The sequence below is a fragment of the Uranotaenia lowii genome, chromosome 1, assembly GCF_029784155.1.
Source record: "Uranotaenia lowii strain MFRU-FL chromosome 1, ASM2978415v1, whole genome shotgun sequence".
In the NCBI taxonomy this organism is placed as follows: Eukaryota; Metazoa; Arthropoda; class Insecta; order Diptera; family Culicidae; genus Uranotaenia; species Uranotaenia lowii.
Genome location: NC_073691.1, coordinates 2,089,332 through 2,106,488, shown reverse-complemented (window position 1 = coordinate 2,106,488; position 17,157 = coordinate 2,089,332). Strand labels below are relative to the sequence as shown.

The following is a 17,157-nucleotide window of genomic DNA, read 5'->3' as shown; positions in this document are numbered from 1 at the left end:
GATAAAGTGTGTATCGAAATTATTCCCACACATTTCGTCGCCCAATTGTATTTCAATAATGGGGGTGGAACGATTTTCCGGATCTTTTTCTCCACTGATTTACCGCGACGCCATAATCCACAGCCCGGAAATGTGCGCCGTCGTCGACTTTCCGGGTGTGAAATATTTGTTCTATTTTTTCCACCCTTTTTAATCGGAACCCGGTCCCGGTCCCAGTGCCGGAATCCGACCGGAAGCTGTTCCAGATTTCCCTAAGCGATAGGTGGCGATGGATGCGTGAAAAAAAAACTACCGGAATAAAAGCTCTGCTGTTTCTGGCACAATCTGCCCGCAAAGTGTGGGATAGGAAATTGAAACTTATTGATTTTGCTTTCGATGTTTTCGGGAACTTTATCGGTGGTGCTCCGGGAGGTGGCTTACAACGGGGATAAATCTGGCCTGACGCAGGGTCCCTCAAGAATCTTGATAACAGTGTTTCGCAGGAATAATCTAGGCGTGAATTTATGTAATGTATGGTTCTATTGATTGCAGTTTACTGTCTGATTAGGGGTTGATAAAAGTGATAATATAAAGGGGAGTTAAAGGGACGTTAACTATCTAGGATTTGGTTTGAAAACTGGTTCTTCTCAATTTGGAACATATCCTAAATTTTGGTGTAATAAATTTCACTCTGTGTTTATTGATTCTGTTTCTCTTTTCTTTTTTCAGGAGATAATGCGATTTCTGAATAGGATATAAAAATTAATTTGTGATTTTGTGACGAGTTTGAGAGACTTTTTAAAGGCCTGGCATGGGAAATTTCTCCTAAGGAAAGCTCTCAGTTGATAAAAAATGTTACAAATATGGTGTTACGTGTGGGTTTAAAGTTATTTTCAATTGTGCGGCTCCCATTCGATTAGGAAATATATGGAATTTGATAAGCAAAAATCAACGAAAAAAAAAACTATGCATCATCGCATGACAAACAAGCTGAAGGATTTCGGTAAGTCGAAAACATTTTTTTTTCTTTATTGAAAATATTACGCTATGACTCATGTCATTAGCCTAATCATTCCAAAAATTCCATAATCAATTACCAAAACATTACCGAGAAAGTCGTTGTCGTTACCTCCACAACAGTTAAAAATTAGTCATCAAAGATTTGCTAAGCGACAATCTACAAAACTGACGTTTTTTTTTTCAATTCTTTGGTAGAAAACTAAGTAAGTCAAACTTGATAGATGAAGAAAATTTGATATTTTTCCAAAGTTGCTTCTATATTTTACTGTTTCTTTATATATCTCAGATGCGCACATAATGTTTAGAAACAACTAAACTTCGGTAATACTCGCGTACAGTGGCCTCAGATTTTCCCCAAAAATTGGGGTCAGTTTTTTTTGTGTAAAAATATTAAACCATATTTCAAATGCTCATAACTTTGTCATTTGTCCACAAAAATGATAAAAAAGCACTTCGAAACGTATTGAAATTGTATCAGCGTTTTACGTCGAGAAAATGAACCGGTTGAAAATTCTGGGAAAAACCAGAAAACCATAAATATGCTATATCTATTGTTATTTTTATTGTTGTTATTGCTCCAGCATTTATAAAATCAAAAGCTATAACAATAAGTTCAGCAATAGTTATCGCAATAGCTATAGCAATAGGCTATTGCCAATAGATTTAGTTATAACAAATGCTATAGCCATATTTATATCAATTTATATAGCTTTTTCTATAGCTATAGCAATTCCTATAACAATAGCTATAGCAATAATTTTAACAATAGCTATAGCTATGGATAGCAAAACTCCTGAGATCGGCTTGTCCAGTGAAAGAGAGTGCAATTTATATCGTCTGCTCCCCCCAAACTGTGTTGGCAGAGATAAATCGCACTGCATTCAAGAGTGAGATTGTCAACACAAAAGAGTGAGCGAGAGCATTCGCATCCGCTGATGAAGAGAATTCCCTTCTCCGAAAAAATCTTATGCTTTTGCCTATTGTGTTGAGGAGAAATTCTAAGAGCTTACAGTTTATGTAAGTTTACGAGAAAAGACGCTCAAAAACTCTCGAATTGTCCTGATTTTTAAAAACTGGTCTTTGAAATATTCTGAATTATTCTGATTTTCAAAGTAAATAGATCCAAATCATATTTGAATTTGTATTTTATTGATGAGAACATCAAACGAATCTGTAATGGAAAAGTTTAACCTTATGAACCGATGGTAATCTTCAGATGAAGGTGTTTTTAGATATGAACTGCAAGCCAACCTAGAAGTTGATCTTTTTTGTTGCATAAAATAAGACATCTCCGGCACCGTTATTTCACTTCATTCATGGAATCTAAGAAGAGCTGCTTATTATTTCCACCAATCTAATGGTGCCCTGAAAAATGCTGATTTTTTTCTTCGCAGTGTCCTGATTGACAGCCTCATCTTTAACAGTTATTTTTGCAAGAAAAAAACATCCAAAATAACAGTGAGACTGGTTGCCACAAGTACAGATTTATCTTTCAACAGTACAGATTGTTCATTAATTTTTTGGTACAGATTCTGTCCGCACAGAGGACAGATTTCGAGGATATCGATTGAACACTTCGTTATGAAAAAGGCAGAGTTCAGATTCATGTGAAAGTCATCAATTATGAAAAATAATAACAGCAGCTTCCGAATTTTAAAACACCTTTCAGGGAATTAATTAATTTTGATTATCGAAAAATTGAGAAAACCTAAATGGTATCAACAGTTAAACAAAATTAATTTTTTTTTAAATTTTTCACGGATGATCTATTTTGTTATTTGGTGCACATTTCGGTGCAGATGATGGCTTCATACAGTCTTGTGATCACCTTACAGTTTTCGAAAAAGGAAGGAAAAATAAAAAAAAACTTACTCACAGTTCTCTGCCAAAGACTTAACAAAATACCACTCGAATGCGCCGGCTCACCTGCCCGGATCCGGACCGAACGAACGAACGAACCCCCTTCAAGTCATCAAACCCTGCTGAGATATGGAGAGAAAACAGTTACATAATACTTGACAAAATAAGTCCCTTTTCATTGTTTTTGTGTTTGTTGCTCTTAGGAAATGAGTAAAAAGCAAACCAAAAATATCAGTTGAAAAGAATTGAAACAGAAAAACATAATTCAACAGTTTAGCCAACTAGTTTTTATTTTCTTCATGTTTCTGTTTTTCTTTATTTATCTTGACATCAAGTTTTGCTTTTTTCGGTTCTGCGAAACACGCTCTTTTGGAGATAATCTTTTTTTTTACATTTTTTCATTAAAAATAATAAAAGTTTAAAAATAATACATTTCGTTTTTTGTGTCATCACTGTTGTCGTGTGGAATGTTGGGAATGCTCTATCCGAAAAGCGATAACAATAATGATTATGATAAACACATCGTAACCATAGTTACAGTTTCAACCTCAAATGGAAATGTTGTTGATACTTTTTGTTAAGCCTAGGGTGGATTATGTAGTTTTGTTTGTTTTTTTGCACACATTTACTAGTATCTGTTGGTCAGGGGAAACAAAAATCGAAAACATCGACGCGTACTTTCCGTGGAAGATGAAGAAAGTAGGCGAGATGGTTTGTGACAGATTCATAAACACGCACCACACGGTATGTATGGCCTACTTTGAGTGTGGCACTGGCTTTTGATCTTAACTATAAATTTATATCGGTTTTCTTATTCTAATGTTGTTTGCCATCTTTGCATCCCGGAACGGACCGATGGACTAGATTTAATTTTGTTTTTTTCATAATCAGTCGCAGCTCTGTTAGTACACAATATCTCTTATTTGCGATTGTTGTAAAACACCTCAATACGAATATAGTTGTGTTTCTGTGTTATCTACAGCTTAGTACTTAACGGGAAATTACTGTTAAACGGGCTTGCCTTAATTACCTACTGCCTTTTTTTTTGTTGAGTGTCTGTACACTTTGCAAATTTGCTTTTCCACTATCCCCCTTAAATCAACTCTACAGTCGAAGATCACACACTACACAATCGTTCACAATCAGTATCAATGTTTGTTTGTTTTTCTTCGTTATAAAAATGGCACTTTTCATACATGTATTACGGTTTCCACTTCATGTGTTTTTTTCTTCTTTTTTTTTTGCTTTAATATGTTTAGATATTCTCTTTATTGTTTCTTGGTTTATTTTTTCCTCCTTTTTTATTTTATCTGACAAATTTCATGGCTCACTATTTATTGATTTGTTTACAATCTCACTTGATTTGTTTGTTGTTTTTGTTTGGTTTGCTTTGCCTTGCTATTTTGGTTTTTACTTTTAGCTAGATTCTAAATTATCCTGTGCTTGTTCTATTAATGCTTCGAAGTTGATTATCAGTGGTTGTTAGTCTCTTTTTTTGTGATTCATGTTACCGGTCTCTTGAAAATTTCACTCGACTGACCACAGAGAGCTAACATGGCCCTCACACTACTAGGCAGATAGATAAATACGTTTTTTCCTACCATTTCCATATTCGCTTATCAAAATCTTTACTCTCCCCTAGTTCATTGCTTAGCGCTTACCTAACTTATCTCAAGTGTTTGACATTGATGATTGATTGTTACCAACGAGGAGTAATGCTTTCAAATACTTTCTTTTTCTTTTATGTACAAATCTTTTTTTTATTTCACTGGTGAAAAACTCCCGCCCTCTATCAACACACAACAACCTTAGAAACTATCAACAACTAGATGTACACTCGTGTGTTTTGTATGTTTAACATGAATTTTCCTATCGCGAATTTTCTTTTTTTTACCACCACCTTTCGGAAACGAACGGCCAATCATCCAAGTAACCCTTGTGATTTTTGACATACCGAAAGTAGTGATTATAAATGCTACAATTTTCATCTTTTTTATTAGACAAATGACTTACAGGATAACATTACAATATCGCTTACATCGCTAATACCCTGTTGCAGTTGAAACGCTGCTGTTTTCTTTTGTTTGTTTTTGTTGACTTTTATTTTCAATCATCTACATGGAAAGCTTTGTTTCTTATCATTTCCAGAACGCGACGAAGACTCACTAATGATTGTACGGGGCTTAAATAAACGCCTACAGGGTAGGCAACCAAGTGCTTCTTTGACTCAGTGTTTCTTGTACAAAAGTCTGGACTTCGAACTACTCACAAGCACAACTCTTCAAATTGAGAGTTTGATACGCGATTTTTGAGGGATTTTTTTCGAAGCTTATTAGTCAATTAACGTAAAAAATGCAGAAGAACAGTATCCGCTACATCGACAAGATTTACGCAAAAAATGTTGTGACTAGTTTGCTTAAGGCCCAAGGAAGTTGCGGCGGCTGTAGGATGCTATCTAGTGGACCATGTCCTAGAAAGCCAGATAGTGGAAGGCTACGGTCCTCACGCACTGTAAAAGAAGCAAAATCGGTCAAGACGAAAATGATGCGAACCCAATAAGATCAATCTGGAGGTTGGCTAAGGGAAAGACTATCTCAAATTCTGAAGTACTGGGACTTGATCATTCGAAGCGATTGCTGTATAAGTTGAAAAAGCAGCAGCAGGTCGTCGTGTTCTCAGACAAGAAACTTTTTTCGATTGATCCGATGTCCAATTCAGGTACGGATCGGTATATTTCACCCTTCAAGGAATCATGGTATTTGGAGCGGTGGCTTCGAATGGATTGAAGATGCCTCCTGTTTTTATAAATTCTGGAGTAAAAGTTAATACATTTTGAAGAATCAGATTATTCCGTGAATTCGAGCGAACTTCGGTGAACCAGAAAATATTGTTTTCCAACAAGATGGAGCTCCTTGCCATACCTTGAAACGATATCAAACCTGATCCGACGGAGAATATGAAGTTTTGGCCTCGCTCGACTGTTTTATATGGGCGTATAGGCAAATGGATCCTCTCACCCAAGTTTTGATTCTCTGAAGGCTTTCATCTCTGAATCATCAATGTCAAAGTAGATTGAGTCGATTTGGGGTCTTTTTTGGAATTCTAAAATCGTGGGGTCTGAAATGCTTCGTTTTGGTTCAAAACTCATCCATGATTTTTTGCTGAATTTTAAACTAACGTTCACATGAGTAAATTTGAACTTTTATGTTTTTATGGGAAAATTGAATATTTTGTACTGACAAATCAACATCATTTTTGTTTCTTCTGTGAAACTGAGCCTGTTAATGGTTTTTGTGCCAATTTTTAAATTTTCTGCAAGAAATTTTCCGCTTAACAACTCTGTGGAAGATTGTTACTTTGTATCTTATTGGACAAATAAATTATTAGGTGTTGAATGAGGGCATGTCAGCATTGAAAAAACAACAAATTCATTGACATCACTGCTGGTCGCCTAGCAAGGTATTGCATGACTACTTGTCATGCAATACTTTGCGAGGTATTAGCAGTGATGTCAATTGTTTTCTTTTGTTTTTCAATGCCAAAAAACATTCTCCTGTCAATAAGCAAAAAACTTGCTTGTCTAATAAGATCCGAAGTTATAGTCTTTGACAAAGTTGTTCAGCGTAAAATTTCCTTCAAAGAATTTATAAATTGGCACAAGAACCATTAACAGGCTCGGTTCTACAGAAGGAACCATTTTCTCATACCAACATAAAAGTTCAAACTTACTCATGTGAATGTTATTTAAAAATTCTGCAAGAAAACATAGATGAGTTCTGAATCAAAAAGAAGTTTTTTAGACTCCAGGATTTGAGAAATTTAAAAATGACCCCAAATCGACTCAGTCTAATATCAAAGGCTTATATTGCGAAGGTATGCTCCCGATTCCGATCTCGCCTGGAGAGAGTACTTGAGACGGAAAGTGAACGCATCGAGTGATTGTTTTTTAATACGTTTATCTGAATTCTCGAATTGATAAAAAGGTTTTTAAATCATGCTGTTATCAAAAAACGTATTTTTGAACCTTGATGAACCGATGACATTGATATAGGCGGCAGATCATCTGCGGCGGTGGAGATCTATCGTAAACTGAAACGCGAAGCAGGAAGGATTGGGTTGATGATTTATTTATACGTGCAAGACGAAGTACATACTGGTCTGCGGATTCGAGACTGACGGAACCTATCTCGGCTCACTGGTGACCGCAGACAATGACACCAGCCGCGAGATCCGGCAGCGAATTATCAGCGGAACTTCCAGAATTTCCGGAAGTCGTGCCTACTATGGACTCCACAAGCAACTGCGGTCGAGAAGACTTAGCCTTCGCACGAAGTGTAACCTGTATATGACGCTCATTAGACAGGTTGATCTCTACGGGCACGAGACATGGATATTGCTCGAGAAGGACCTGCGCACACTCGGAGTATTCGAGCGACTAGTGTTAAGAACCATCTTTGGCGGCGCGTGCAGGAGGATGGAGTGTGGAGGCGAAGGATGAATCATTAGCTCGCGCGACTCTACGGCGATTCCAGTGTCCAGAAGGTGGTTAAGGCAGGCCGGATACGCTCGGCAGGACATGTTGCGGGAATGCCGGACGACTGTTCTGTGCAAAACAGGTGTTTGCTACGAATCCTGTAGGAACGAGACGAGCAGGGTCGCAACGAGCGAGATGGTTAGACCAAGAAGAGCGTGATCTGGCGAATGTGGGATGTCTGAGAAATTGGAGAACGGCTGCCATGAACAGAATGAGTTTTAGGAATTATGTTCGTCAAGTTATGTCGTGAGACGGAATACTACGAAAATAAAAAAAAAATTATATGGATGGTTTTCTATTCAACGGAGAGTCTTAAAGAAGTCATGAACGGGATGAAGGTCACATGCCCACAGATGAAACTTGGAGACATAAGAGGTTTTTTAAAAATGAGAGTCAACGGTACCTGTTTATCGTATCGAATTCCAGGATGTTCTAGAGTGTTTTGGGCGTTCCCAATTCCGATGCTCGTGAGCGAAATTTGAACGAGTAAGAAGTGTCCTACACAAAATCCCGTCACGAAAAAAAGCTATAGAAAACTATCCATTGAGTATTTGCTAGGAAGTTTCAGCAGAAAAAGTTTAGAGTATATTATGTATTTTTAATGCTGTCGTTTTGAAAAACATTGAAAAATAACTGGGGTAGCTGTGAGACAACTTAGCGAGAGGTAGATAAACCCATCGTCTGATTCCGTATATAAATAGCTTGCTAGGGCGAAAACAGGATGAAGTGGACTTTCACATGACACAGTTCCGAACAGGTCACGGATGCTTCAGGAGGTATCTGTGGGGACACAGATGACACATCAGAACAGAAGTTCGTTTGTCTAAGGTTCGAAGCGCTGCCTTGCCGCCTGTGGACCTGACATAACGGTTGATAACGTGGTACAGAGGAAGTACTTGGTAACAGCAGTTCGCGAGCGGTATAGGATGACTACATCACCGGGGAGCATCTGAAAAGAGTGCGTCCGATCCCATGATTGAAGCTACAAAGATAAGGCATCATCTGCTGCGTAGTGGAGGTCATGGGTAGGCCGCGAACGTGTATCCGGAGTATCCGATCAGTGTCGCTTCCTACGGGAGAATCTGCGGGGATGTGACGAGACCTTTTTCGCAGCGGATCTTGTAGGATGGTGGCTTACGGGTAGAGAGTCTCTCGATGCTTGGCGAGCCTCTTGAGTCGTCACCTCTGGGAAACATCCGAGTCGTATCGTTCAATGTCTCGAACGTGTGCTGTGACCGGAGCAAGTCCAGGAAAAGCTGCTCTCAATTCTGCACAAAAAAAGACCGGAAAACGGTCGGAGTAGACTGACCCATCGAGGGGGGGTGACTGTCGAGTTAAGTGCGTCCGATCCCACGGTTATAAGATACAAAGATTAGGTAACATCTTATGTGTAACGGATGCCGTAGGTACGCCGCGTTCGTGCGTAGGATGCTCCACCTTCGGGGAGTATCTGAATAGCGCATTTTCCCAATGATCGAAGCCGCGGAAATAAGACTTGAACTACTCCGTAATGGACATTGTTGGGAAAGGGTTATTCCGAGATCGGAAAATACCACCAGTAGTTGCGTTAAGTCCCTCGCGTGCCCCAACATCGAGATCTGATGTTATCTCAAACATTTTTTTTGGCAAAAATCGACTTTTTAAGACATTGGTTTTTTTTTCGGAAAACCGCCCGATTTTCGTTTCAGAAAGTTGATTTTTGGCTAAAAATTTTTTTTCTTTCAAGATAACGCCAGATTTCGACGTTTCATGTTTTTTTAAGTCATTTGGCATCAAAACTAAAATTTCGATTTTTCCTAATACCTGTGGTCCCACCTTACGTGATTTTTGAAATGTTAAAGTCTATTTTTGGCCAAAATCTTTGAGGGTCAAAAAACCGAAAATTTGAGCGCTTTGAGACACCCCTCAATCAAGTCTGATTGAGCTGGATTTTTGCACAGATCAGTTTCTTGGCCTAACCTACAAAATGTATATGGTTGGTTTGCGAAATTCCACATGATATTGGCTGGCACCCTATTGCTATGTGGTTTATCTATAGCTGGGGACAAGATTACCCTCGCACGAGTTTGATAATTTTTATATATAAATTTCAATATATTGATTGCTTCGTCACAAACGTTCATGAGCACCCTGATGTTAAAGCCGCGATTCATCGGCGAAATGGAACGTTTCATGTTATTTAAAAAATCACGCTCAAAGCACTCTTCTATTTACGCTTTTTCTTCCTGACGCGTAGCATGGCAACGCTATGAGTTCTAATTGAAAAACAACTTTATTTGCGTCCCGAACATTCCTCCAAATAAGTTTCTATGACTACATTTGGACGCATAATACTTGACTACGCGATGTCGTCGCGTTAACTCACAATCGTACATAAACAACTGTATGGATGCAACGAACTAATACTAAAGTTTTTGATTGTCCCTACCCATAGATAAACCACATAGACCCTCAGAATGGGGGGGGGAGGTGGGGGTTGGTAGGCCGCTAGCACGTTTTCCAAACATACGGGAAAATTATGCGTATACGGGAAAATTGTCCCCACCCATAGATAAATCACATAGACCCCACTGTACATACCCTGTCTTTTACAGACACAGGCGGGTACCAATGAACTTTGACTTGCGGGACGGGTCGTGAAACTTGCCTTTCCATCAAAAACGATATTGTTGTGCAGAATCCCTGCTAGCAAGATCTGTCAGATTGAGTCTTCCATGGTAGAAATTTGCTGTTCAAGTTTACAATGGTTGGCGGAAGTGGACTAGGATGGTAGCTTCTTTCCGAGGTGAAAGGATAAAATGTTATTGCGATTTCAAACCCCGTATATCCTCAGTGAGTCAACCTGCTTCCGGCAAGCCGTCGATTCGTCCGACCTTCCTTGAACCATCATCAAGCGGCGACCATTACACGCTGGTAATCGACTTGGTTCCGTCACTGCCATGTACTACCGTCGTCGACTTGGCACTTGTTCCGGCTCCCGATATGGCGGAACAACCAGCCGGTGGTTCCGTCTGATCGGTTTCGTTGGTTTGTTCCTCCTCGGAAATAACCCGTGTCGTTCCACTGCTGCCTCCGCCCTGGTGCTGGTGGTGGCGGGTTGAGATCGCCGTCGTCGGCAGCTCCTTGTACTCGATGATGGCGCTGTACGATGAGGTCGAGGTGGTTCGCACCGAAGTTGACCGCAGCAGCGGGTTCCGTTTGGTTCCACCTCCCGGACCGCTGCTTCCGGCAAACGACGTCGGTGGCGTCGGTGGTTCCAGCGAACTAAACGACCGTCATCTGAACACGGAACTATCGAGCTCGGTGCGGGGCGTCGAGGCCAGCGGAGTGAATGCCGACGGGCTGTAGCTGTGATTGTTTGTGTGCTGGGTCGTGGAAGATTTCTTGAGCAGATTGATTTTGAACCGCCTCCAGCAGAAACACCGCATGATGATTCGTTTGAACGCCTGCCGAAAGTCCCGCGAAAATAGGGCGTAGATGAACGGATTGACGGCCGAATTACAGTAGCCCAGCCAGAAGAGTATCGAAAACAGGGTATCGTTGATGCAGTCATCGCAGAAGGCTCTGATGAGGTACATGGTGAAGAACGGCAGCCAGCAGATGATGAACCCGCCTACTATGATGGCTAACGTTTTGGCTGCTTTCGTTTCCATGCGGAAGCGTTTGACCTGCACCTTGAGGTGTTTTTTGCCCAACTTTTTGGAAGAATTCGGGGACAAATCCCGGGAGATACCCCCGGGAGCCTCCTTGAACACGGATTTCCGCCGCGAATCACGCAACCCGTGCCGTTGACTTCCGTTGTGCTGCGATGACGACAGGCTGATCTGCATGGTGGAGTTGAGCGAAACCGTCGGACTGGTTAAATGTGAAGTGTTCCCACTGGGGCATGATATCGAGATCTGTGGGTTGGCACCTCCTCCACTTCCACCGCCGCCTCCGCCACTGGATGATGCTCCCGCTCCATTGTTATTGGGTGGCACCGCTCCCTCAATGAGCATGTTGTGCGTTCGCATGGTCGACGCCATCAGCGCTCCGACGCCCTTGCCCCGATGCATCCGCAACGTTAAGCTGTCGTCGAAGTTGTTCTTCTTGCCACCTGATTTGTTTTGAATCGTTTTTTTTTGTCATATATATTTTTTGGTATTTCATTGGTTTGTTGTTGTTCAAGCAGATAGGGATGAAAGAAGAGAAAAGAAAAGAAGAGACTTTGGTTTAGAGGCGGGCTGTTGTTGCTGTAGGCGCGCGCGTTGCTACTGGGTGGGTGACACGACGCACACTTGATGTGACGCGCGGGTTGCTGCGATTGAGAGAGTGTTGAGAAAGAGTTACGTACGGATGATGGGGATGCGGTTATGTGGGTTTGTGTATGTTTGGCAGCGGTTTTTCTTGCTTGGTTTGATATTGTTTAAGCAGCTGTGGTGATTGGCATTAGTAATAGTGGTAATATTTGGTGGAAGTGGTGAAGGTGCTGTGGCATTGCGTTGCTAGTTTAGTTTTCTGATTGTTAGGGAGTTAAAAACTGTGTGACTAATGGGATTGAGTGTGCGTGTTTGTTCTTTGTCGTTAGTAACACGTGCTTACTTGCTTGCATGTTTGAGTGACGGGTTCGTCGTTAGGCGTGGTTGTGTTTCATTTGGTTGTGCTTGTGTGTTCGTATACTGTTTTTCAAATGTTGTTGTTGTATTCCTGATTTGATGGCGAATGTGTTGGCGAGCTACTTTTTTGTTGTAGGATACCACTTACATTTTAATATGTTTGGTTGAGGTTCTGTTATGCACTTTTTAGCAGTTTTGGCAGGATCGATTCAACATTCGCAATTGTGTCGGGCGGATTTGGAATGAGTTTTGTTTTTTTTTCGATTGGCTTATTTAGGGCGTACAAAAACACTTCAACTGTTTCAAATATAATATAATCAAAAACATGCACTTGAACTGTCATTTTCCATATACAAAACACATTTACAAAGTTTTTTTTAACTGATTTTTTTTTTTGGCTTTGGATTCAAATTTAGTTTGGCTTACTGCTTGCTGATATTACTCGTAAATAACACAACAACTTGACTGGGCATTTCACATAATCGAGAAAAGTTATCATACAAAACTTATTTAACAGCATTCCGGTTTGAGAAATTGACTGTAAATTTTCACTATACATAATCGATAAATCGAATTCAAATCGTAACATAAAGAATGGAAATCAACTAGCACTAATTAATTTGTAAAAGGGCAAAATAAATCGAGTAACAAGTTAAGGTAGAAACGTAAAAAAATGCATTCCAATTACAAAACTCTAATTTTGAAAAGTAAAATTTCAAATTGTCAAAAAATGTAAACTGTATAGAACAAAAACTAAACTCAATGAGAAAAGGGAAAATTTAGTAAAATTTCTACTTTCATAAGTTGAAATAAAACAAGTGTCAAAATTCGGGCAGAAAGAGATTTAAGAGCGAGAGAGCAAGAGAAATAGAGAAAGAACAGGTGAAGATAAATGGGGGTTCGATCGAGCAGGTTTTGATGACTTTTTGGTGGCATTCGGATGGAATTTATTTACTGGTTCTTGGTGTGAGCAAAGTTATGTTTCGCTTTTCTTGTTTTTTGCTGGTGATTGTGTGTACAGTTTATTTTCTGAAATTTCCTTTTTTTATTCCCTTCACTGACTGTGGAGTAAATGTGGACCGTCAATTTGGCAACACTGATATGACGTGTTTTGTTAGATTTCAGTGTTACCAATCAGTACCATTCCCCGCGAGTGAGTAAGTAGGCTGTGAAGTGAATTTGAAATATTTTGTGACGTCAGTCTTTCATTTGTAGCCCAGAATGTTTTTTTTCTGTTTTCCCTCAGATAATTTTTCCGTTGTGATGATCGGCAGGTCTTTGTTTTACATTTGGTTAAGGTGTGCATGTTAGAGGGGAAGAAAAGTATTATTTTCAGTCATCAATTTCTACATTAGCTACTTCGGGGCAGGGTAGGTTAAGATTCTCATGTTACTGGAAAACAAACAACTGGTTGATGTAATCTTTTTCTGATTTTTTTTTTTTCAAACAACTCTACCAGAAGTAAGGGAAGGAAAGAGAACAAATACACACACACGTACATCGGAACGGATTCGTTTTGAGAAAAAAAACCGAAATAACAATCGGTATGTTATATACACATTTTAATCAGACGGCATTTGTTAGTCTTTGGGTTGAAAATATAAAATTTTTCGTTTGGCAATTTCTTAAAATTGGTTTTTTTTTTAAAGAAAGATCATACATCTTTGGGTTTTGTAAGAATGTTTTTTTAAGGTTGACAATCACAAAATGACGGATGAACGCAGGCGATTCATGAGCATAAACAAAACACGAACATTAAAAATACACACACCATTAATCGGATTGATTTGAAGTTTGAGTTTTAAAATGTTAATTGGGAATTTTCCACAGACAAATCACACACACATACATAAAGAGATCTCCAACATGGGTTTCAACAATCACAATAGCAGTAGATAAGATTGACGATTACAAATGAACTGAGGAAGCCAATGAAAATGGTGAATGTATGTATGTATGTTGAGGAAAAACTGTTTTTCTTTTTAGATGGTTCACATTAATGAGGGTTTGTAAGTTTGAACGCAAAAAAAAGCTTGAGCAATTAGGTTTTTAAAATCTGAAGCGTTGAAAAATTTCGAGAATTTCGATTGCTGTAACGTGTCAGTCAATTGCGAAACTTTTTTCCCTTTAACCAGAAAGGAGTGGCTCCAGAGAGTAAATCGAACAAATTATCATATACATCGCAGAAAACCTAAACTGATTATTCAAACAAGTTCATTGAATTAAATATCGATTCCGAGCAATCAACCTCCAAGCAGGCTATGCAAACGATGTCACCTTTCTTTAGCGAAGGCAAGTTCGAACAGCTTTCTTTGATATCGCAGATAAGCAGTGAAAAAAACGCAAAAAAGGTCCCCAGCGTGCGAATAGATTTAAATTTTAGCACTCTTTGATCGTTCTTTTCTTTTTACGACTACTAGATTACTATCATCGTGCGGTCCCAATTGAATCAAACTCGACCATGAGCACCGAAGTTCGACGTATTCGCCTCGTCTAGGAATGCTTGCACATTTTGTTTTTCCCAAGGAAAACATTCGAACTAATTCGATTTTGTATGCAGATTTCGTTCGATTTTTATGCGAAGAGGATTGTTCCAATGCAAAGTAGCACATGTAAGTTTGTGTGTAGTCGTTGTGTATCTATCGGAATCCCAACTTTATCGAGTGAAAAGTTTTTTTCTGAATTTATTTTATTTTATTTTTCTTCAACTTGTAGAAAGCAGATTGAATCCCGTAAAGTATAGCAAAATACGGCGGGTTAAGCTTTAGTTTCTTTTTTCAAGTGGTAGGAATAAAGTTTTCCGAGAGTACGAATTGAAACATTTCGGTGTGATGTCTCCCCTAATGGCTCTTTATTGAAATCCAATTGGATAGGAATCATTCGTTTTGACACATTTCTTGTCTGTACCTACGCAGAAAAATAAACAAGCCATGTGAGGCGATCCGAGGGAGTTTGATTCGTTACATTCGGAAGTGTTTTTTTTTTTCAATGAAAAACTTTCTCTTAAAGTAATTCACGGTTCTATTTTGTCCTCTGAATAAACTTGCAAGAGCCAGAAAAGCTTCGAAACATATTTCACTAGCCTTTCAATGTACCATTTTGTGCCATTGTTAGTTTTTGACAGATGCGATCAGTTGCACAAATATTTGCATTTTGGTAGGCTGTGAAACAGCCCCCTTAACCGAAATTGAAGCAATCCACTTGCTACCAAATGTGACCCCACTGACATGCATACACGAATTGCGGAATGCTTTGCGTTTGTTTATTTTTTGTTCGCTCATTGTTGGCGTTATTTTGTTTCTGCCTTCTCTCGAATTGATGACTCCCATCTACATGCATCGCAACTCATGCAAATTGACATCACCCCTATGTCACCACAATCGACGTCACCAATCGTGGTTGTTCATGTTGATGATAGTGGGTGAGATCAAGTAGCAGAGCAAATATATTGGCAAAATGCTTTCACACGAACGTGCGTGGGTTTTGATTGGCGAAAAGCGACACTCGATCGATACAAGTGGTCGACAAATGTTTGTGTTTCCCGCACTTAGGCGATAGAACAACAGACATCCACGCACACATTCTAGGAAACCTTTAAAAAGTATCCATGTCCAGTTTTACTGATTGGTTGATTGATTGACAAACTGACCAACTAACTGACAGATTGACTGCCAGGCTGGGAGACTGACTATCAGGATGACTTACAGGGTGATTGACATCTTGATTGACAGACAAACTGACAGACTGACTGTCAGATTGACTGACTGACAGATTGACTGACTGTCAGATTGACTGACTGACAGATTGACTGACTGACAGATTGACTGACTGACAGATTGACTGACAGATTGACTGCCAGACTCACTGACAGGCTGAATGACAGATTGACTGACAGAAAGATTGACAGACAGACGGATTGACTTACAGAGTGACTGACAGACTGACAGACTGACTGACAGACTGACAGACAGACTGACAGACAGACTGACAGACAGACTGACAGACAGACAGACTGACAGACAGACTGACTGACTGACAGACTGACTGACAGACTGACTGACAGACTAACTGAAAGACTGACTGACAGACTGACTGACAGACTGACTGACAGACTGACTGACAGACTGACTGACAGACTGACTGACAGACTGACTGACAGACTGACTGACAGACTGACTGACAGACTGACTGACAGACTGACTGACAGACTGACTGACAGACTGACTGGCAGACTGACTGACAGACTGACTGACAGACTGACTGACAGACTGACTGACAGACTGACTGACAGACTGACTGACAGACTGACTGACAGACTGACTGACAGACTGACTGACAGACTGACTGACAGACTGACTGACAGACTGACTGACAGACTGACTGACAGACTGACTGACAGACTGACTGACTGACAGACTGACTGACAGACTGACTGACAGACTGACTGACAGACTGACTGACAGACTGACTGACAGACTGACTGACAGACTGACTGACAGACTGACTGACAGACTGACTGACAGACTGACTGACAGACTGACTGACAGACTGACTGACAGACTGACTGACAGACTGACTGACAGACTGACTGACAGACTGACTGACAGACTGACTGACAGACTGACTGACAGACTGACTGACAGACTGACTGACAGACTGACTGACAGACTGACTGACAGACTGACTGACAGACTGACTGACAGACTGACTGACAGACTGACTGACAGACTGACTGACAGACTGACTGACAGACTGACTGACAGACTGACTGACAGACTGACTGACAGACTGAGTGACCGACTGACTGGCAGACTGACTGACAGGCTGACTGACAGGCTGACTGCCAGACCCACTGACAGACTGACTGACTGACTGACTGACTGACTGACTGACTGACTGACTGACAGACTGACAGACTGACTGACAGATTGATTGACTGACAGACTGACTGACAGGCTGACTGCCAGACTCACTGACAGGCTGATTGACAGATTGACTGACAGACTGACTGACAGACTGACAGGCTGAATGATACAGAAAATAAAAAAAAAGATTCCAGTCAGTAACGTGATGTATATAGAAATTTAAATCAGTTTCTTATCACTATATGCGTCTCAAGTCGTCAAAAGACGAGACTTTAGACTCCAGAAGATATGTACTGTTGAGGTA

General features: G+C 40.1%; 2 protein-coding genes across 10 annotated transcripts in view; one reads left to right on the top strand and one right to left on the bottom strand.

Annotated features, from left to right (window-relative positions):
• Positions 1–17,157, top strand: part of LOC129756919 (transcriptional regulator ATRX-like) — a 172,033-nt gene that overhangs the window by 26,748 nt on the left and 128,128 nt on the right. The window contains exon 2 of the mRNA XM_055753992.1: positions 709–982. The gene's annotated coding sequence lies outside the window, so the exon portion shown is untranslated. The remainder of the gene's footprint in view (positions 1–708; positions 983–17,157) is intronic.
• Positions 1–17,157, bottom strand: part of LOC129756861 (octopamine receptor Oamb) — a 132,887-nt gene that overhangs the window by 9,004 nt on the left and 106,726 nt on the right. The window contains exon 7 of one of the 9 annotated variants that reach the window (XM_055753959.1): positions 3,121–11,489. The exons of the other annotated variants lie outside the window; for them this stretch is intronic. Coding sequence (XP_055609934.1) covers positions 10,669–11,489 — 821 coding nt within the window. The 3' untranslated portion in view covers positions 3,121–10,668. Of the gene's footprint in view, positions 1–3,120; positions 11,490–17,157 lie in introns of those variants that run through there. 9 annotated transcript variants of the gene reach the window in all.